This window comes from Doryrhamphus excisus, chromosome 4, assembly GCF_030265055.1.
Source record: "Doryrhamphus excisus isolate RoL2022-K1 chromosome 4, RoL_Dexc_1.0, whole genome shotgun sequence".
NCBI classification, from domain to species: domain Eukaryota; kingdom Metazoa; phylum Chordata; class Actinopteri; order Syngnathiformes; family Syngnathidae; genus Doryrhamphus; species Doryrhamphus excisus.
In genome coordinates, this window is record NC_080469.1 from 11,039,417 (window position 1) to 11,062,401 (window position 22,985).

The following is a 22,985-nucleotide window of genomic DNA, read 5'->3' on the forward strand; positions in this document are numbered from 1 at the left end:
CATTTGCAGCCCTTAACTTGTTTTTATTTATTGGCCCACACTACCAAGGGGAACCTCTAGAATTATTGTCACAGTTTTCCAAGTAAGGATTCCAGACGCAGAGCCACTCCACAGTTCAAGTGAAAAAAATAAGTATTTTAATGAACAAAAAGATGGTGAAGACCAAATTGCTGAGGTTGACGGTGCAAAACAGCGCAGGGCACAATAGAAAAACCATTAGTGGAAGAAAAAAAATAACTACTACAACAACTAACAAAATATGAATTTCATGGTGACCAGGATGGTGTCACAAGGTGCAAGGAGGCTGGCATAAAGAATCACAAACCAGAGCAGACACAAGAGCAGCCAACACTAACCGGATAGGTAAGCAGGACAAATACCCCTAATGGCAAAGTGGCTACAGGTGCACCTTGAGCCACCGCACCTCTCAGGAAGTCACAGGGTCTTAAGAGGAAACAAAAAAAGAAAGGCCGGAAAGGCAAGTTTATTTATAGAGCACTGTTTGTATTTAAAGGGAACAGTGTTGTACAGTATTTTGTCAGACTTGCCATGTTTTGATCAAACTACATCATACAGCCATTATTTTTTAAACATTTTGTCATAGCCTAAACTCAGGGTGGGTGCGAACATAACTTATACAGCTCATCAGGAGTCTTCTTACTAAGTGGGTGTGTTATTTTCATTTCACAGGACCAAAGCCTGCGGTATGAAAGTATTCTACTTGTGGCCCCTAAACTGCTAGGTTACATCACAACTGAGTTCCATAACAACTCTGATGATGGAACCACTGGTTCAATATGACAATTGATGCTTTCCCCTATTTGTGATTTAAGTACACTAGTTCCAGTTGCATATAAGTGTGGCTTGAATCATCAAACAAGATACTTGAGGCTGCAAAGGAAGCTGGCATGTTCACATCGGCCTTACCACCCTGGAATCTCCTGGTAATTGCACGCTCGTCCATTCACAGCATGCGTCATTCAGCACCAACCCAAAATTGCATTGCCACTGGGAAGTTAAACAAAAGAGTTGACGTAGTATATTTCATGAGACCACTGCAGACATATAAACTGCATTATCAATGGATGCATGGGAGTGTATTAAAATATGTAAATACATAGTGTGAGCCATTCAGCAGCAGTATTTTAAATGTGCTTACTGATATCTGATAGTAAGTAGCTCATCATCATCATCATCAAGGGCGAGTGTTGGTGTTCCAAATGATTCCTTCCAGCCAACTATGGCAGCTTTGAGAAAAGAGGTAGAAGGACTTCCCACCTCATGTCTGGAAATCTGCCTGTTACACTCCAGAGGCCATGCTTGCTGCCAAGGCTGAGATGCTCTCTGGTTTTCCTGGAAGTGACAGGGAAACTCTGGCCGACAGTGCATACTACTGATTATTGTACACTAAAGCTTCACTTATTTGGGTGGGTGCCAACACAAATTCTACTATTTTTTATTGTACCAGAGTATGCAAGCTAAAAATATTCACTTCAGTTAATTTATTCTATTGCTTTGCTTTAAAGAGTATTCAATCACTACAATGTTATTATTCTATGTGAATATTTGGAGACTCTCTGAAGGGGTTTGAATGATTCATGGATAGTCCTCTTCCCGTGCCCAGATTGCCACTAGTTTGCAAAGCGACAACCAATTATTTTGGAATTGACTGAACTGACTCCTTATGTGCAAAACACACCACAAACATAGAGGATACTTTTTTTTCAGTTTCAATGTGGCTATTTTCTACTTACTGCATTACTTTGTGACGAAGATTTACTTTTTCCAAAAATGTTGTCTTCCTATTCATTAAAATTCATATGTGGAATGCCATGATTATTTAATGACCTTAATATCTTATTACTCCCACTGATAAATCTCTGCTGTCAGTGACCTTGGGCTGTCCAGCTTTGCGGACCCGCCTTTAAAAAAAAAAAAGAGAGAGTGTGTTCTGTTTCCTGAGGCTTATGAGCATGGAGAGAAATGTCATGTGCACAAACAGCCACCTTCAAAGGAGACGTGCAGTGCTACAGTTATGAGACCACAGGGAGCTGTCTGACTGGACTACGTTGAAAAATGTCTCATGTCACCATAAAATTTCTGGTAAAACGTACATGTGGAAGGAATTAGAAGGGCTGAGAGGGCTGAGGATGAGTCTGAAGAAAATAACGAACAGTGTACAGTGAGACCTTGGAACACCAGCACAATTCTTTTCCAGGAGGTGACTGATTTGTTGGGATTGATAATGAATTTCCCCCATAAAAAATAAATAAAAAGACACAGTTTGCCATCATAAACGTTCTTGATGACGACTTGAGTGTAAAAAGAAGTTAACGCCCATAAAACGTAAACACACCAAAACACCCTACATTAAAGGGGAACTGCAATTTTGGGGGAATTTTGCCCATCATCATTCTTTCTTTTTTCTGTGCATTATAACATGAGAAAAGTTAATTTGAGCTAGCTTACAATGCTGTGATATACCCATTTTGAACTTCTGAAAAAAAAAACCCTCTAACAACGTTACATCATTTCACATACATATTAACACATACAGTGATGATAACAATGTGTATTTTGATTATATAACAGGGACACCTTGCCAATTGCTCGCCTCAGCATCAGATCAGGAGGTCCTGGGTTCGATTCTCCACTTGAGCATCTCTGTGTGGAGTTTGTATGTTCTCCATGTGCCTGTGTGGGTATTCTCCGGGTACTCCGGTTTCCTCCCACATTCCAAAAACATGCTAGGTTAATTGGTGACTCCAAATTGTCCATAGGTATGAATGTGAGTGTGAATGGTTGTTTGTCTATATGTGCCCTGTGATTGGCTGGTGACCAGTCCAGGGTGTACCCCGCCTCTCGCCCGAAGACAGCTGGGATAGGCTGGCATACCCGCGGCTTTAGTGAGGATAATTATTTTTAAAAATTAAATTATTTTTTTGGTCCTGATATATGACAACCAAATGTTTGGAAAACTTTTCCTTTGATGAGTTTTGCTCTGTTTTCAACCTACTCCACTCCATCCTAAATCCTAAATGTTGCTTGTACAACAAAACATTAGGAATAGTCTTCATCCTCTCTTCTTTCATACTCTGTCTGAAGAAGTTTGGGTTAAAACCAAAAAGCAGCCGCCCAAACTAACGAGTCATCCAAGATAGCAGTAAACCGAGAAGCCACTGACCATTCAAATAAACCAGGATGAAAAAATAGACTGGGATAAATGGATAAATAAAACAAACCTTCTGGAACCTATTGACTCATCCACTGCCCTGTCTTCTGTCGTCTCTTTTGGGCTCCATCAACATCCCTTTAACATTCCTCAATCCGTCTGTTCAATTTAAGAGCGATATCAGGAAAAACAGTGATAAGATGGGAGAAAACTTCACTGGAAACTGTAAGGATTCCCATCTGTATGGACGTTTCTATTAGGCTCAGCAGGGAATGGAGAAATGTTGAATAACTGTTGACTGTCACTTAGTTACCTTGAAACATATTCCATCTGAAACATCACACGTAATGTGCTGAACAAATAAAGTTAAAGCTGACAATGATAAATCATATGCAACAAATTGAACAAACTGTGACTATATGGCATAAACAGTTATTTTTCAAATTCATGATGATGGTTGCTTCAGGTCACTTTACAGGTACTTGGACATAATTTCCACAGTTCAGTTTGATCTGTCCCATAAACCACATAATCTTCAGGATCATTGTTTTCCTTGCTTAGATCTCCAAACATTATATGTAAATCAATCAGAACACTCAAAGTCTATCCAAGAAGCAGGGCCGATGAAAGCGTTGTCTATCATCAGGCCTACCGTATTGTTTCCCTTTCATCATCTGCCAGAGACATTAAGGTGGTTCATTGACTCAGTGATGTTCTTCCAGCAGTCCAGTATCTCTGCTGACCCAAGATGACTGAGAGCTTCCTGCTTCTCTCTGTCTCCTGTGTCCACATCACGGCCTGATAATCACGACTTCAACGGCAGGCATCACTTGATGCTTTATCTTGACCCGGGAGGGTTCAAAACAACTCAACATACAAGGTGCATTCCCTAACAAGGCCCACAACGGAACATATGGGAGTGGAGGGATATGGACACTCATCAGGTATCAAGATTGTCAAAGGTGAGGGTGTCAACAAGTGTTCTTTATTTAGCACTCACCACTACATGGAAAAAAGGCCATATTTGTGTCAGAGTTGCTTTATTATCTGTTGATTTAGCTTTCAGCCTGCTTGGAACCAATTGATGCAAGGATACTGCAAAACTATATTATGACATAATAATTTAATCGCATTACAGTATCACTGCATGCTTTACAGCTCGTCAATGCAAATACTGTATTGGCAGCGGTGATTTTGAATGGGAGTGTATGAAACGGTGTCACACCGGAGCCAGCAGATGGTGCTGTTAGTAAAAAAAGCTTGTTAATGTACAGATTTAATATAACGTCAGAGTTGATGATTGAAGAGTTGAGTGTCGGTATAAGGTTGTTTTTTGTTTTTAATGCAAATGTTCTTAGTCTTCACAAATGAGGCTTCTTCTTTGGAAAAAAAACAGTGATGAACAAATGGCCACTGCAATGTTCCTGCTGCTTTGCCTTGTAATATATTGCACTGCAGTACATTGAAGATAATGCAGTTTGGGATTTTGAAAGAGAATGTTTGGTTTTGTACTGGATGTCAATATAGTGTAAGTAGTTCAAGTGTGTGATGCACTTCCTGTTGTGTGATGCAGTCAGCTGACCATCCCCTACATCAGTGATTCCCAACCACGGGTACGTGGAAACATTTCATAAATAATTTCCAGGCTAAGTAAATATTCTTAATATTTCATATTAGGTCAGACAATAAAATGGAACGTGTGAGTGGCACACCGCTTCCCCAGGGAGACAATAACCTGTGATCAGTTGGGTTACATTCACTTTTGGAGAATTATCGACACATATGAGTGAGTGGTTACTGTAGGGGTACACGAGACAAAAAAGGTTGGGAAACACTGTCCGACAAAGATGAGTGTTGACAGTAAGGTTGCACAGGAGGTTATCAGAAAGCCACTCGCTCACTCGAACCAGCGAGCCGGATACACTTTACATTGCTTTCTTGTCAGGTCTAAAGTCATTCAAGAAAGCTTCAGAAGTTTTGTTCTCTGCACTTTATCTTGTATAAACAGTGATGCATTTTCAAAGACACAGAATGCATATAAGTTACCGTGGATGTGTTTTGTATGCAAGTATTAATTTCATTTTACAATCTAGTATTGGGATTACACAAGCACAAAAATGCAATCAATGTGGCTCACATGTTTACAAAAATGTTTTTATAAACAAATATGGCAGACTGGTTCACTTAAAAAGACTTGGGGTGCTCTTTGTGAGGGGCGATTGGACAGCTGGGGATTTTGTGTGATATGACCATTAACCACCATTGGGCAATGGAAGTACACAATTAAGGGGGACAAGATGAAGAAAAGCAACCAGCCCAGTCCCATCACATCTAAATACTGTAGGTTGCCAGAAAAATTGAAACTCAAAAGTTAGATTAAGCTTTTAGAGTCAGCTGTTTGAGATGTTTGGACCTGCATCATTTGATCCAAGATCTTATTTAAGAACCCTCTCCATTGGTGCTCCACCCACATGGATGCACAAGAATGGAAAAACAAGGGCAGGCCTCCATATTCACAGTGGAATGAACATACTCCGGGACTATCTGCTCCATGGCAACAGGGAGTGGCAACAAGTCCCTGTTTTTACATTATCCCACAGCCACAGTTCGTGTTGTGCTTCTACCATAGTATTGTCCATGTTCGTGTTATTGTTTCCATGTGAGTCTTCATTGGAGTGCTACTGTAGGAACAGTATACTGAATGCCATGATGATACAACAGCAGGCCACCCATGGACTCTTGCGCTCCCCTGCAATTTATAAAATAATAATGTCAACCCCTCTGCATAATTTCACAAATTTAAATTTGGTTTCAATTTACAAACATCATGCTTTATATATACACAGCATATTTCAAAATAAGGTATTAATAATTTTATCTTACCTATTCTGGCACATTTCCAGAAAATTCCTAGTAGCCTGAGAGATAAATAACATTTACAATTAAATTCAAATTTTCCTTTTAAAGTAGAAAAAAACCCCACCACTATTTCCCTAAGTGTCATCCCATGTTTAATACTGTATACCAGCGTCACCAAATGATTCGCTTAGTCAACAAATAAAACTATTTTATGACACACTGTGTTCTTCTGTACCGTACTAAATACAAATACAAAATAGATATTGGAGAGGTTTTTCCATGAGAAACCACCTTGATATGAAATAACATTCAAATTCTGTCTCCCAATTGACATACTGACAGATGGACAGAATGCCCGGCACATAATAGTCTCCTCATGAGAGGCTTTTCCATGTTGGTGACCACTATAATGCCACAGAAAAACACTGTAATGATCATGACTACTACATTGGACTCCGGAATTTTGTAATCACTAAAGTCACCTGGCTACGATGTCATGAGCAGTTCTTTGCCAACAGTCTCAAAAATGTTATCACAAAACCCTGTTTTGAAGTTTTACAATTATAGGTTTACATACATAAAACAATTATAAATGCATATAAATGAAAGGGCTACATTTAAGGTTACTTTTACTTTCACTGAAGACCTGATTGTTGATAAATACGCGATGTGGCAGCAAGATCAACATGGTCACCACCTTGGGTTTTGCTATGAGTTATTTCTTGAATTCAACTCAATTTGTTTATCAAATGTTGGCACTTGCAACATTTGCTGGCTCCATTTTGGGTTATTTTACATGTTTAGAGACTTCAGGTGAAAAACACTATTGAATTATATAATTCATGGCAAAACAAAGTTCTCCTCCGTATTCATCTCACTGTCAACATTCACAACTTCAATAAAGGTAAAAGTAAACTTTAGGGACGCTTTGATTGATCATTGGGCCCCATGAAAAATAAATCATGTTGGGAACCCCTTTTAATTTTTTAATAAATTACCAATTTTGGGGGGCCCGACGTCCGTCAGGGCACCAAGGACTTGTCAAACTTTTTCCCGTTATATGGCACCCATGGCCAAGAGCACTCAAATAGAAAAAAGTATAGTTAATCCATGTGATTCATATCAGCAGCATAAAACCCTGATTGGAGCATCCCTGGTAAACATAGATCTTCATTTATCCCTTTCATTCACCATCCATATATATTTGTTTTTATGCATGTAACACAATAATTGTACATATAAAAATGTGTTTTGTGTTAGCATTTTTGGTTTTATGGAACTGATTCATTGGATTTACATTATTTCCTTTGGGAAAAAATATGTTTCGGTTAGTCAGACTTTCTGGAAAGGTCTAAGGACGCTAACCACTGTTCCATTATACTCACAATATAGCTCAGTATGATACAGTGCAGTTTTAATAAACAACAATGAAAACGGCAAACAGCATCATAAATTATATATTGTTGAATTAATACCTCTGGTAGTGTCAAATAAAACAGCATTATTATCATCAGCCAATTTGTTAAAGTGTGCAATGTGCATCTGATTATATACAATTATCCCACATTTCCCATTAGATAAGTCATCGAGGAGTTAAAACATTACAACTGACAATTATTTAAGAGGAAATATAAAAGATCTTGCTGGAATCATACCCGGTCTTATTCTTGTCCAGCAGGCTGGGAGCCATCGCTCTGATGTAGGCACAAGTACAGATCAGGAGGAGAATCACTGTTAGCAGTGACTGGAAGTTGAAAATGGCTGACTGGAAAATGAGAAGAGATAAATACATTTAAGCATGATTGAGGGTCCACTACCTGGAGAACATACCAACAGAAAGTGTTTTGGTGTGTTTTTGACTGTGAACTAGTGGCAATACAGTTTATGTGTATAGTTTTGGACTCCCCTCTGTTATGCGTTTATTACTAAAACAAACCATTCTCTACTTATGAGAAAAATATGTGGATTGTGTTAAAAAACCAGGGAGAAAAATGATGGAGAATAATACGGACATAGACTAAGACTAAGCCTGCACTATTTAGAATAGCTTTATATTCTAATAGTACAATTCTAACTCTTGTTTAGTGATGTTTGTTTAAAGTGCTTTGTTTATATGATTCGAGTTAAATATTAACAAACTTGTTGCGCACTATGAATGCTGCCGTACAGCATCTTCACACTCGTTAACAACTCGTTAACAACTCGTTAACAACTAGTTAACGAGTGTTAACAACAAGGACGTTACACTGGTGCATAACATATTATGGACTCTGTAAGTCGCAAGCTTCAACGGGACCCCGTGCAGCTACGTGGCACTGCACAGAACTCATAGCGGAGCTAACATAAGTTGCACTCAGCAGAAAAATAATTGTTCATAAGACTCATGTTCGTACAGCATGGTGAACAACATGATGACGTTAACGGTGTTTCAAAAGGCAACATAACGTGATCATTTAAAATTAGCTAAACATCGAACCTCACATAGCTAGCTAAAGGCAGCTAGCTAGGTAGTGTAGTCACAAATGCGTATAACTATGCGGATATAAATACATGACTCACAAGCGTAGTGTGATTGCAAAACGAGTTAAATTAAGGGCACGTTTTTTAATCATAACTAAAAGAAAGAGCGAGAGAAGACATTCAGTTCATAAACAATATGCTTACCATTTTGGTGGGAGTCACTCACACTTCCGCTTCGAGGACCTGACGTATGGTTACGTAATGACGTAATGCGCACCAATTCCTGCTTGTTGATTGGCTGACGAAACAGAGGTTGAAGGTGACAACTTTTGTCAGCTGTCAACAGGGAAATACCACTTATTTCAATTTCAGAACGCCCTTCCTTCGTTTGGGATCGCACTAGGGTGTCCTTATAACTCGGTAGGTCTTTTGAGGTTGTGTTTTTAAGCGCGACATAAATCCATAACACGCGTTTATTGTCACCGTTTGAATTTTGTGGTTAAATCACTGTACAGTACAGGCATTTCTTCATTCCTTTACACCGAATGGTATGACCACACTACTTACTGACACTAATTACTTTCAACCACTTTGTTTGTATGATGTAGAGTATCTGCAGAAAAGGGCAAGAAGTGGTTTCATACATTACTCTAGGGCTAACAGGGTGGAGATTCACATCATTTCCGGGTTTTGAAAGTACAAAACTCCCAAATGATTTCTTTATTTATATGCACAATTAATTTTTGTGCCAGTTTAGGTATTCATATGATGTCTTAATCTGCATCGGCAGCCTGTATTATGGCATTTACCCCTTAAATCTAATCAAATCATCAACCACAAAGTAACTTTTGTCATGCTTCTGATTTAGTGTTTTTGACTGCAGGGCTCTCAAATGTATATGTGTATAAGTTAACAATATACATTATTTGCCTTTAAATATTGAATGATAAGTATAAGGGAGTGAGGTTTCCAACAATGGAATACCATCTCGGAAAATCTGCATCATCATATTTAGTGTAGTTCCTACAGTTGCAGCTTGTGGCAAAGTATCTCTGTTGTTTACATCACCTATTTTACATACAGCATACTGTATCAGACAACATATTGCTCTCATGATTCTAATGCACAATGATTCCTAACATTCATTATCAGTGACTTTATTGATATCAATGTATACAATAAACATGTATAGTTCATTAATTCTTTCGTTTTTACTACTTACTGTGTTTGGGGTCACAGATGAGCCCCAGGTGACATTGAGCAGGAAGCGGGATACACCCTTGACTGGTCACCTATCAATCAAAGGGCTCATATAGACAACCATTCACAGCTATTGACAGTTTGGAGTTCAATTAATCTAACATGCATATTTTTGGACTTTGCAACCAAATGCATTTGCTACCCAAATATGACATAAATATGTAATATTTAATTATATTACATATATATCTATAATATAATCTATTATCTGTAATCCATAATATCTATAATATATCTATGAAGACAGAATGGACATTTTACAAGTTTAAGGCAAACACACCTTTTCATGCTATATCAACAATTCCCTGCAAACTGATTAGGAATGATAATTTGTCTGATTATTAATAGGTTATTTACAATTATTACAATTAATCTTAATCTTATGTGCAGTTTTGAAGAGGAAAATGGAATGCATTATTGACACAAACATGAATCTGCCTTTCCGTTAAGCAGGCACCCCTAATGCTTTCAAAATACTTGAAAAGTCATCACTCGTCAGCTTGCGTGAGTAAAACTGTGGTTTAGCAGGCCATACTAGCGTGGCTCAGGCTGTATGAGCGTGTTTTCCGCTTGGTAATAAAGTGGTAGGAACTGCATTGTAACCACATCTTCCTTAACCACAAGCTTGTTGACAATTTTGTTAAGATTTATGTTGATGAGCTAGCCAAGCTACACCCCTTTCTGTTTCTGTCTGTCTCTTTTATTCACTGATACAAAAAACGCACACTCTGTGGTGGTAAAATGCGTGGATACTCCCCTTCCACATGGCTCAAGGCGGGGCAAGGTGTTTTGAGAAATGCAGGCTGGTACGTAGCACAACATTGTTAGCCTGAACCGAGGGGATTAGCTTGGGTAATTAGCGGTAATTAGCTGAATTTGGTTTTGCACCATTGTTGTTGTTGTAGTAGTAGTCGTAGCATTGACAAGTTGCATGCTTTGAAGAACAGAAGCAACACATGTCCACTTTTTTATGTACATCACTGATGTTGAAAAAGGAGTTCAAAACAGTCAGAGCAAGATACTCACATCTCTCGATAGGAACCTGATGGAAAGTAAATATAGTCAGCTTACCCAGGCTAGCAAGGTTAGCGCGCAGGGTAGCAAAGGTAGAACATCAGTATGTAACATGTCCTTAAAAACATTTCCGGTAATTAAATTCATTGATCAGTAATTTTCCAAGAACATTGTGAGAACTGCAAAATTCTCTGCAAAACTTGTTCTCATGTTCATTTTAACAACACAGTGAGGGAGATGATAAAAAGAGAAAGTCCAGTGAAAGGCCATCTTATTGTCACAGCCTCTGTCTTTACACTTTCTACTCACCATCTAATACAGCAGTATTCATAATTAGTGACTCTGTAGCCGTTCCCTTCAGATAATGCTTTGTTTTTATTTTTGTATGTTGCTAAGACAAGAAATGACAATGAAGAGGTCAAAAGCTGTGTGTTGAGACTGCAGGGGAGCTATTGCTGGTGATTTCAACATCTCAGTGATTGTGTGCACTGATGAACACGTGAACAGATGCCGAGAGGAAGACTTCAGGATTGACTTTGAAGGTTTTTGTGCAGCTCACCTGACAGACAACTCTGTTTTTTTGTTTTTTTTTTAAATTGGACTGTCCTTCTGTCATTACTGCAGGGTCATCGTCCCTGCACACCAGATGTTACAGTAACTAATTAGTAGCTGGCCTCCCTTTATGAGGTTAAAGTTGAACCCTTCATCTCCGTCATCTCACTTGGTCTCTTCCTCTCTAGACACACCCCTTCTTGAAGCACAAAGGGTCAACTTTAATCTGCTGTGCAAGCTTCTTTATGCACGTGCACACTTGCATGATTTGGTACGGCCAAGCTGGAGTGCAGCTTGTCAGCATGTAAAGTGCAAAAAAAAATAGGCAGGGTTCTGACAAATCATAACTTATTGCATGGTGTCCAAAGGGTTTCATTTTCATGTTTCAAACATGTCCAACTAGGCCAACTGATAATTTGGTTTTTCCCCCTCTATGTCCACTTTGTTTGCCCTGTATTTAAGCATGGATGATGGCCAACTCACTTCACTTTGCACTAATCACCTTTTCTGGCTCGGACATCCATAATCAAGTAAAAGTCCTCTAGTTTTTTTCTCAGGAAAAAAACAAATACTGTATGGTCAATAATGTAAATGTCCAGTTAAATAATTATTTAATGGATTTTGTTGTAATTGGCGAGAGGTGGTTTCTGACAGTGGAGTCACTATAACAGCTAATGCTGCTCCGTTCGTTGAAACATTAGCTTGAGGGCACATTGACATTGCTGAAGGAGTGTACATAGCGCTCATGTCAGCCACTTTGACCACAAAATAACGAGTTGGTAATTTGAAGTAATGTTAGCTTTGCATGTTGTGGTCTTGAGCTGTCCCAGGAGGATTTTTGTTTTAATAATAAGCTTCAGCAAATGTTTTTTTTTTTTTTTTTTGCCTTCAAGGGGACTTATTATGCTTTTTCTACGTTTCTGCCCTATACATTTAGTTAGAATGTGTTACAACTTGTGTAAAACGATGCCAAAGTTTCAGATAAAGAGGTTTGCACATCTGGAAGTGAGCCCTGAAAGAAAAAGGAAAAGCTGCTTTATAGGAGTCCACAATTCAATAGAAAGGAACGAAAAATGAGCATAGTAGGTTCCCTTTAATTTCTAGCAATTCAAACACCTGATTAAAATCATCTCTGGCAAGGCTTTGCTCTTAAATTAGGCAAAAGTTAAGGCATTTTTGCAAATGTCATTGTGTTCCTAAGTCTTCATACAGTCCATGCGGCTGCAGAATCTTGTTGTAAAGGTTGGGAAGTGAGATCTAATATACCAGAGACTGACTTGAATATTTACGCATATTTTAGGACTATAAACTGGATTTTTTTTAAATGCAACAATTAAGGCCTCATTTCCACTCAGAGAGGACACACTGCAACACCCAAGCTTGCCAAAACCTGATTATCTCCACGTGTGTCCATTGACTCAGCAATACCCCCATTGAAACACACACAGAGGCTTTTATTTGAGAAGAAAAACAATGGCGCATTTTGATGTAATGCTAAAGTAAATGCACACTTTGCAACACTGAACTGGTATAATGGGACTGCACCCATCATATTCATTTGATTTTGTTTGTGTGTTCAGTTTACTGCAGGTGAAAGTGACACTTGAGTTATGAGCAGTACAGTCCAACAGATCACTGTGACCACAGACCCAGGAACCCCTTACTTTCTGTGTGTGGACTTTGCCATGGACCTTGGTGCTGGTTTCACGCTAGTTCTTTCTGATGGCAGCTCTGCCTGGATTGGAGAAGGTAAAATTAGCCATTTAGAACTACAATTTTGAGCTGAAATCTACTAATCTGACACTAATGGTGTACTCCTTGGTACTGCGGTTTCCTCCAAAATTCCAAAAACAGGGATGTAAATCTGTGTGGTTGATGATTCGATACGCATCTAGATACTACACATCTAGAAGGGTTAGGATGCAATTAAAAGACAATATATTTGAAAACAGAAAATCATTCGATACAGTGTACACACAATAACATTTGATTCTATACCATTCAATGGATAGACTACTGTGATTTTCCCTTTTTCGTTCACCTCATATTTGGTCCCGAATGCTGATACTATGTGGGAATACATTAAGGTAAGATTTGATGACTTTAATGAGTGCTAATGCACATACAGTATTTGTTGGTGCATCTTTTTCAAACATCAACCATCCAGGCTCGTACTGATTGATAGTGGGTCTGTACTCATTTCATGGTTTTATTTTAAATAATAATAAATAAATAATACAATAAAATAAATTGCATTGCTATAATGTGTTGCTGATGTTTTGAAAATCTTTCCCATTCTCGCCATGCTACGGAGTAGAGCTGCAATAATGAATCGATTAATTGATAGTTTATTGATTACCCAATCAATCAACAACTATTTTGATAATAGTTCAGGCTCTTGGATTGTTTAAGAGACTGTCAACTGGTTGCTAGTCTTGTTATACCCAGTGAATTTCTGTACATTCGATTAATCTAATAATTTATGGCTGATTCTTATCGATTCAGGAGGCTGCTACTAGGGATGAACGAGTACATCCGTAATAGATACTCTGTTATAACGTTTTTCATCATTAATCACATCGGTTTATTGTATACAACCTATTAATTGGTGCGCAGTTGTGAATAACAGTGTGACTGGTAGTTTATATATATGTGATTGATTGTCAAGGTTGTAATCCGCCTCACGCCCAAAGTCTACTAGTTTAGACTTCAGCACACCTGTTACCCTTACCAGGATAATTGGTGAGAGAATTGATGAATGAATACGACCTCTGAAGGATGTAGCCCCTGAATTGAACAGAGCTATACCTTTAGACACTATCATCTTTAGCGTGCTAGCTCGATTGACTTGTCACCTGCTGTATCAGTCATCAGGATATCGTAACCATTGTCACACCTGGCCCAGCCTCATCTTACAATATTGGTTCTCTTTAACGAGGAGGACAAAAGTAAAGCTCTTTCAATAATCACTTCACTCCTGTGTTGCAGTCTACAGGTGTATAAAGTAGATTAACTAGCATAACGCTTCTCTTTGTATGTGCACGCCCAAGTGTGTGTACCCACTTTCTGTGGAAAGACACCTGGAAAATAGGTGCTCGTTAGATTTCTATTGCTGTCCATCTGCAGCGTTGACAGGATGCGATGGGGCAGGGATGGTGCTGTGACAGCAATGTGTGGGTTCCTCGCAATCCTTGTGTCTGCGTTTGATGTGTTAATTACGACCCTTGGCCCTGGTGTGAGCAGCTGTGCAACAGCTGATGACATTCCCGTCAACCTTCCCTGCATGCTTCTCTTTGAATCGTCTTTCACATACATTCTACATAATTCATGTTTACAATTTCGGTCTGCAGCCTACTCATAGCCCTTTCCTCACTGTCCAGTTTCTCTCTTGTGTATGACTTAGATAGTCTAGTCAAAAATGCAGAAATGTATTTTTTTCCAGTTTCAGAAGACGACGTGACGAGAGAGGCTAATGACATGAAGGTCCAGCGAGAGAGATATGTTGAGGATCTTCTTCAAGCACTGACTGGAAGTCGACAGGGAAGCGGAGTAGGGAGGAGAGCAGATGACACAGACGTGTGTTTTTTCCAGCTCACTCCGGATCGCAGTCGACTCTCATATCACAAAGTTTGTGATGGTGTTTCGGTAAGCAAACATCTAATGGTAGTGACATCATAAAAACACAGACTCAACAATCATGTATTAAAATTAGGGCTGTCCAATGATTACATTTAAAAAATCTGATTAATCGCAGTTTAAAATTAATTAATCAGGATTAATCACGATTACGTCACGATTACTACGTCTAAAATGTGCCAAATGTGCTAAAAATGTGCTAAATGCTCCACTCTGCTTTGAAGCACAGTGGAGAATTCCATGTATTCCAAAGCATGGAATTCATTAAATAAATGAGTTACTGCCGTTATTTTTGACAGCCCTAATTATAATGTATTTCATTGAAATCCAGGGTGAATTAAGCTCATGATTGCAATTCTTTCCTCGATTGCCTGAAGGTGGCACAAATCGCATGTGGTGAGTTTCCCATCAAACTTTTGAATGTAGCAGTCTGCAAAATAGGTCACTAATATTGTATTGCAAGTGGGTCCATGATTGACATTACTATGCACATGGCACAAATGGGATACAAAACCAACATAAACAAAAACGTATTTACAAAAAAACAACGCTGCACCGTTACTTTTCTGTTAAATCCTCAACATCGTTATGCTGCTACCCCAACCAGCATCGTACCTCAGGGAGAAATACATGTGACATACTTCCAAGTAAAAAGGAAGTCATTTTACAGGGGGCTGTTAAGAGGATAAGGTTTATAGTCTCCACATTATTGCTGAAATAGAAAAGCCCACTTGCCTCCAGGTGGTTGTGGACAAAGCCACAAGATCGGAATCTTTCCATTTGTTGCCAGGAGATTGGGCTCTAATGGATGCAGCCTGTAAATGTTTTGGCAAAAAAAGGTTTACTAACTGAATTTTGGTTAAATAGCCAGGCAGAGATCGCTTCCAAAAGGTCCTTCGGTTGAACATAGATTGGCTGTGGTGGTACCACATGAGAGGAGTGAGATTTCACATAGTTCTTCCACAGTTTACGGTGAGTGACTGTTTTGATTGAGTACAGGTCACAGAGCTCTCAGTGGATCTTGTTGTTATTCATTCAACTGTAGGAGGGTGCTGTTGCCTCCAGGGTACAGGGCACGCGGAGTCCTAGTGTGTATGTGTCGACAGAGGAGACAAGAAGGAGAAAGCCAGGGGGTTAGGACCATAAAACCCTGATTTATGGACAGGAGAGTCCTAATCCCCCAATGTCATCCACCAGTTGATTAGAGCCTCCCCCTGGCTTTCTCTGTGAGTGTGTGGGCCATGTATGAAAGTGTGCTTGTACACATTTGCGTCTGTGACCAGGCACGTACAGGCAAAGAGCCAGCCTTTCTGTTCTGAGGAATTGCCTTTTATTTATGTGGCAAGTGACTTTATCCCAACAATAGTGAAGCTTTATATTGTGTTTTTTTGTATTATGAGGCACACCTTCACAAGGCAATAATAAAATCCAATATAATAACTTTACACAGATGCAAAGTGAGATTGTTCACATTCAGATGACTTTGCTTTTTAAAATCATGAAAAGTGTGACTTAACTTCGACCATGTTGCATTTTCAACAATTAGCATTTTTGCATCAAGTGCAAACTTCTACTCTTCATGTCATCTCTCTTTCACTGCACCCCCACAAACTTGTCAGAAGTTAAAAAGTGGAACATGTTTTTCCAGCCAGATAATTTGAGGGTACAGGAATGGCCAAAACCTAAACACGTTTCCTTTAGGAATAGAAGAAAGGTAGGTTGGGACAAAACAGGTGGTGAACTTGACCTTACATCAATATTTTATGAATATGACCCTAGAAGCTGTAATGATGAATGTAATGTGGGTGTTTGTGGTTAAATTGCCACTAAACAGGTGTTTTACATTGCTGAGTTAGACATTATCTCCTCCTTATTGCCTATTTAAGTAGCGATCTGTCATTGGGAGAAGAATAAATACTTCAACACAGACTTTCACCCATCCAGACTATTTCTAGTAAAAGTGATTTAGCAGATCCTCTTTTGTGTGACTTGACGCTTTGGCTTTGCTGGATGTTAGTGTAGTTTGTGATGTTCCGATGTGCCCCATTAAATTATTTAGATACATACCTATCTAATGCAGCATCAATATTATGTCATTTATATATTTTGTTAAAGTGTAACAAGTGGTTCATAGAAATCTCTACAAATTTATATTACAAGAAAAATTGTCCCTTGTATTTTAACTTTCATTCATTCATTTTCTACTGCTTATCGCAGTGTGCTGGAGCCTATCCCAGCTGTCTTCGGATGAGAGGCGGGGTACACCCTGGACTGGTCGCCAGCCAATCACAGGGCACATATAGATAAACAACCATTCCCACTCACATTCATACCTATGGGCAATTTGGAGTCACCAATTAACTTAGCATGTTTTTGGAATGTGAAACAGGAAACCCGGAGAAAACCCATGCATGGAGAACATGCAAACGCCACACAGAGATGCCTGAAGGGGGAATCAAATCCGGGTCTCCTAGCTGTGTGGCCCTCGCGCTAACCACGGCTTCTGCAGTGCAGCCTGTATTTAAACTTAATCATAACAATTTACCATGTTGCTCATCTTTACAAAGATTTTTGGGACCTCCATAACATAGTATAACTTTTTAAATTGACTGCACTTTATTTTATTTAAGTCAGTCTCCTACATTGTTTCCTCTCTGTTTTTAGCCTCCCCTTTGACGGTGGGAACATATGTGTTATCGGGATGGACTGGCGACTTCCTGGTCTTTATCTGGCCTCACGCCTCTGCATGCTGGCTGATGGCTCTCATCTCTGCATAATGCCCGCACTTCCTGTGCTCAGCAAGCTAGCACACTTTCAGTTATTTTTATGCTGTTCCTTTGAGACATTAGTTAATGCAAGGACATATCAAGAATAGTCTCTCTGACCAGGATATTATGTACAACTGCATGCAATCGATATCAAAAACTTGATTTGTAGCATGATTCGTGGTTGCCGATACGATTTAAGGATGATATTGGTTCATTTAGAATGATACTATTCAAAACAGTTCAGTAACTTTAAGTGGATTCAGTGACTTTTTAGCCAAAAATTAAACTAATGTGATTAGGAAATAAATCCCTGGATCCTGGACAGTCTCAGCAAAGGGGATCTGCCTTTTAAAGCAATTATTGGCTGATATCAATACCATGCTTTTTCACTGATATCGGCCAATTCCGATTGGTTGCCAAGCACCCCCGATTGGAGCCGTGGTATTTTACTTGATCTTCACGTAGCAACTTCATTCGAACTTGTCCCTCTTTACAAAAGTCAAAGTATTTCCACACACTGTCACGTTTAATGTTTTTATCATTAAAAGTACCCAAAAAAACACATCCATATCCAGCCTTACGTGCTTAAATGCAACGCTTTATTTCCTAGTATCGATGCAAGCCTTTTAAACAATGTTAGATCTATATATGTCTTCTGAAATGGGAACTTGATCAACAGATCTATATAATATGCTGCTAAACAATGTTTACTGGGCGGTGAAAAGGATGTTTATGTACTCTGACCTTTGTGTTGGAGGTGTTCGGTTGCAAGCAGTGTATTTGATGGTGTTATAAGCAAAGCTTTGTGTCTTCTTTGCTCTCAGTGTTGTTATGGTATCACTTTCCCTGGGACTGTGTTCATTAGGGCTCGTCTTTTACACCTACTTCTGCCCTATCTCCATGTGTTTGACCTCAGAGTCTGCCTTAGCTGTCTGAAGACACACATACACAAACAAACATTGGACCTCACACATGCACATCAGATCATATTGTGATGTGATGATTCACTTTTAAGATATGCTGTGAAATTTAAGTTGTATTTAAATGCGACTGACTGTAGTGTAGAACGACACTGCATTACACTGAGATACTAGGTTTCTAATATTTTGCAGCACTGGAAGGTTATAACTCAAGACACCGTTCAGTAGGACACAGTGCAGTTTTAATAAACATAATAATCATAAACATATTGTGCAGGTGTCCAGTGTGTGTGTGAAGGTAATGTTGATTACAGACTACTTTTGGATCATTTTATTTGAGTATCAAACACAAAGAAGTGGCAGTGGGTTGTGGAAATTAAACAGCAGCGGGACCTCCCACACCTTGGCAAAGGCAGGCTGACCTTTAACTTTATCTCTGTGTCTCAGGGGAGAAGCAGATGCTGACGAAAATAAATAGAGGATTCAAAACTCCTCTGTTCTCTCCACAAAGAACTAAATAAATAAAAAAAACAAATTCCATTTGCCTATTCCATTTGTATTTGTAGTTGTTAACTTGTTGAGTGCATTCTTCCTTTTAGGTAAAATTGGTTGGATAAACTTTTAGTGTGGCATTCACGACACAACACAAAGTATAAACATTTGCATTGCAGTCATGGCCAAAAATATTGGCATGGCAAAGATGAAAATCAGCCTAATTTATAAAGCCAACAACAATCAATACACATACACATACAGACAAAAATGTTGAGTCTGCAAGAGCTATGCTGTGTGACTGTGTGGTGTTTTGGTCATTATTATAACTTGTGTACCCTATGTAGTGGGGACGCATTGTCCATTTCTTGTCACACTGTTTGCACTCAACTTTTCTGTCTGCCAATTCAACAGTTTTAACTGCAGTCATGGCTGCGGGCGGTGGGAAAACATTCAAATTCCATAGCACATTTCCTCAACAGGGCAAGTCAAACTGCGATACATACAAGTATGTCGAGGTCCTGATGAGGCATGAGTGTCTATCTTTAGAATATTGTTAAAGGGGACCTATTATGCTCATTTTAGACCCTTTGTATTGAGCTGTGGATTCACTATCTAAAAAGTAGATATTATACTTCTCATCTACCTAATTTTTAAGTAACAGAAATAATGGACTACATCAGGACGGCTTTAATACAGCATTTCAGGTTTGCTGTGTCACACTCCCTTACATTATCTAGTATTAACCTACTGATTTATTACACAATCACTTTACCTTTGTACAGTAAATGACATGCAGCAGCAGGTTGAGGAAAGGATTATGGAACATTAGAGCAAAGAGATGAAAGCATTTGGAAGTAGAACTCATAAATTATCTATATATATATGTAATTACTTTAAATATATATGTACGTAGTTGTCTTACAATAGCATGGTATTTACTGTGCGCCTTTTCGTTCAGTCAAGATAAAGAGTTCATGCACTTCCTGGGCCTACACCAACAACAGACTTATCGTTGTATGTCGGGGTTCAATGATCAGGGTTTTATGTTGCTTTAATCCAGGATTGAAATCGGGTCACATGGATCAATTATACATTTTCAATGTATTTATGCTTTTTGCCAATGTTGCGGTCAAAAAGGGGAAAAGTCCCTTGACTGTCAGGGGACCCAAAAAATACATAATTATCAATACAATTAGTAATTAATACAATTAGGCTGCATCCGTGCTACTGGCTATATGATATGGAAAAAGGAACCAACTTAGACAACAACATATTTACTTATTTTTTCAAGAGACCATATATCACTTGTGAAACTGATGAGACACCTTTTTTTAAGGAGACATTGGATGTGAGATGGAAGTGAGAGAGTACTTGGCAACCCTGTGTCTTTCATCACTGAAAAAGGCTGGTGAATTAAATTATTTTTCGAGTTATTTGCTTAGATTTCTGAGCATCATGCACATACGGGCGAGTGTTGTTATCGGCATATGCAAATCACGATTTTCCATGGAGCTCTGTGATCAGTGGCCCATTGATTGGAGCATGGCTAGTTTTATGTTATGAGTGGAACATCTTGCACAGACTCTGAATCACAGCGCAATGTCACATTTCCTCTGTCTCCCTTCACAGAGGCTGCATTGGATCAATTTGACATCCTTAGTTACTCTGACTTTTATGAGTTCTTCAGAGCATCCTTCTTCTTAGATCTTGGGTGGTCTCCTCTTGTGTTATTTCCACCAACTATACTTTTTTTTTGTTTTAATCAAATCCCTGGTCCCTTTGTTGTGTTCAGGCTGGCCAGTCACTGCAGTGGAACTCGGAATAAGAACTGTTTGTACAGAATTAAGTAAATTTACTGTAAATTTAGACAGAAGACAAACCTTTTAAACAGTCACTAATGCCACTAATTTAAATGTGAGCACACTTTTGTTTCAAGGCCATCGCAATGCTGCACTTGTAATTTCTCCTATTTTTAGTGACATCAATGCTTCAGAAACTTGATGATGATTGAGACAAATGAAGAGGGTGCAGGAGCCTCCAAAAGACCCCGTTGGAAAGAAACTATTGAAGGCAAAGAGGACAGATTGAGGCAGACAGTTTTAAATGTGCAGAAGCGATGGAAAGCAAATGCCCACTCATGATAACATGTTCACAGGTGGAAAGGAAAACAGCTGTGTGGCCTGCCAGGGCAACATTGGCCTTGAACAAAAATGACAAGTGTTTTATGAGAGCTTTTGAAGACGGCAGCTTTATTACAGTGAGTTTGAAACCTTGACACAGCGCAGTTAAGATTTAGCACCTCATCACCTTCTGGTTTCCCAGAGCATCTCGATCATTATGGTGGCGTGTGTTTGAATGGGCAAAGAGTGCAGTCGCAGGGGTACAGAAGTCTGCCTCAACATCTACCCAGGCTAAATTATGCAATTAGTTACCTACTTATGGTAGAGCATCAGAAGCAAACAGAGGCTCACTCAGGCTCAAACCCGTGTCAGGACAACCACTCTTGCACCTGAGCTGATCATTCAAGGTTTTGAATTGACTGAGTCCGGTATTTCTCCTCATGTTTACACATCACATCTTGCATTAGATTGTGATTTAAGTTATGTCAAAATATAACTGATAATATTTTTCAAAACTATATTTACTCTAAAGGGCTGTCCACACTGAAAAGTTTTCAGGGCAGAACGGCAAAGTATTATCTTTTTGGCTAGTGATGCTCTGATCAGGGTTTTATGCTGGCGATTTTGATCCCGATCACCCAGGACTGAAAATGACCGATAACGACCACATGGACTAATTATACGTTTTTCTGTTTATTTATGATGAGTGTTAATGAACAGGAGTGCCATATAAAGGGGAAAAGTCAGCACAATTCCAAGGTCCAGCAAGGTCTCGAAAACTCACCATACTCCATCAAGTCTTTGTTCTTTAAATGCTGTATTAAATTAAAACTCTTTAACGTCCCACAAGATAGTTTTCGTGGTTTGTGTTGGCACAGCAGACATGATTGTTTTTGTTTTGTGTTTAGTTCTGTGAAGGAGAGTGGGCGGAGGGTAAGAGGGTAAGACACTACACTACTCTATGCAGGCTGCAACAGTACTAGCCACTGGTGATCGGCTTTTGTGATCGGCGCTGAAAGGCATTTATTGGCATATTCCGCTCGGGTGATTTTTAACGGAAATCGGTGACTGATTGATCGGAGCATCCCTCGTTTCGACCTTTCATCCTACAGTGTTCTGGGTGCCGTTTCATTTTGTTTCCTCTCTAGCCCATTACGATATGGTGTTTATAAAGGATTTGTCATCATTTTTGGACAGTTGGAAATCACCCTTTATTATATTGATAGCGTCAAAGCTGAAATGATTAATGATTCAGGGCAACTTTCAACTTAACATTTACAACCAATGTTGTCTGCTTTTTACTGTTTTTGTCATTTTATTTTTAATGCACCTTTGTTAAGAATTACCTTTAGCAAACACAGCAAATACAGTGATGTTGTATAGGCAATAGCATACAAAAAAAGCCAACTTTATATCTACACGCAACAAATGGTTTGGAATTTATTTACCATGGAGTTCTATTTCCTAGCAGATACAGTTTGCACCTGAACAACATTTCCAAACGGCTTAGAAAATATATGATTAAAAAAATATTTATGCTCATGAAAGCATGGCTTCATAAGAGGCAAATATGCAATTTCTCATAACAACCATCATGAGCTTTTGAATCAAAATGTGCTAAAAGCGAAGAGGAAAACCGTTTGTTGACTCTCCCAAGTTCTGCAGGTGAGCAATGAATCCCTCCTGTATTTCTCCCAGACAGACGAAAACACCTCATCATCACATACAG

At 39.0% G+C, this 22,985-nt stretch overlaps 2 protein-coding genes across 3 annotated transcripts in view; one reads left to right on the forward strand and one right to left on the reverse strand.

Moving 5' to 3' along the window:
* Window positions 1–8,810, reverse strand: tmem167a (transmembrane protein 167A). The gene is made up of 4 exons (XM_058071173.1): window positions 8,696–8,810; window positions 7,687–7,796; window positions 6,056–6,090; window positions 1–5,921 (listed from the first exon to the last, which is right to left on the reverse strand). Exons 1-4 carry the CDS (start codon window positions 8,696–8,698, stop codon window positions 5,851–5,853), a joined length of 219 nt encoding a protein of 72 aa, XP_057927156.1. The 5' UTR covers window positions 8,699–8,810; the 3' UTR covers window positions 1–5,850.
* The window catches only part of LOC131128383 (DNA repair protein XRCC4-like), a 21,351-nt gene continuing 7,072 nt past the window's right edge, over window positions 8,707–22,985 (forward strand). The window contains exons 1-3 of one of the 2 annotated variants that reach the window (XM_058071171.1): window positions 8,738–8,911; window positions 12,898–13,066; window positions 14,760–14,962. In XM_058071171.1, the coding sequence (XP_057927154.1) occupies window positions 12,928–13,066; window positions 14,760–14,962 (342 nt within the window). In that variant the 5' untranslated portion in view covers window positions 8,738–8,911; window positions 12,898–12,927. Of the gene's footprint in view, window positions 8,912–12,897; window positions 13,067–14,759; window positions 14,963–22,985 lie in introns of both variants that reach the window. The other variant, XM_058071172.1, reaches the window with a different exon arrangement.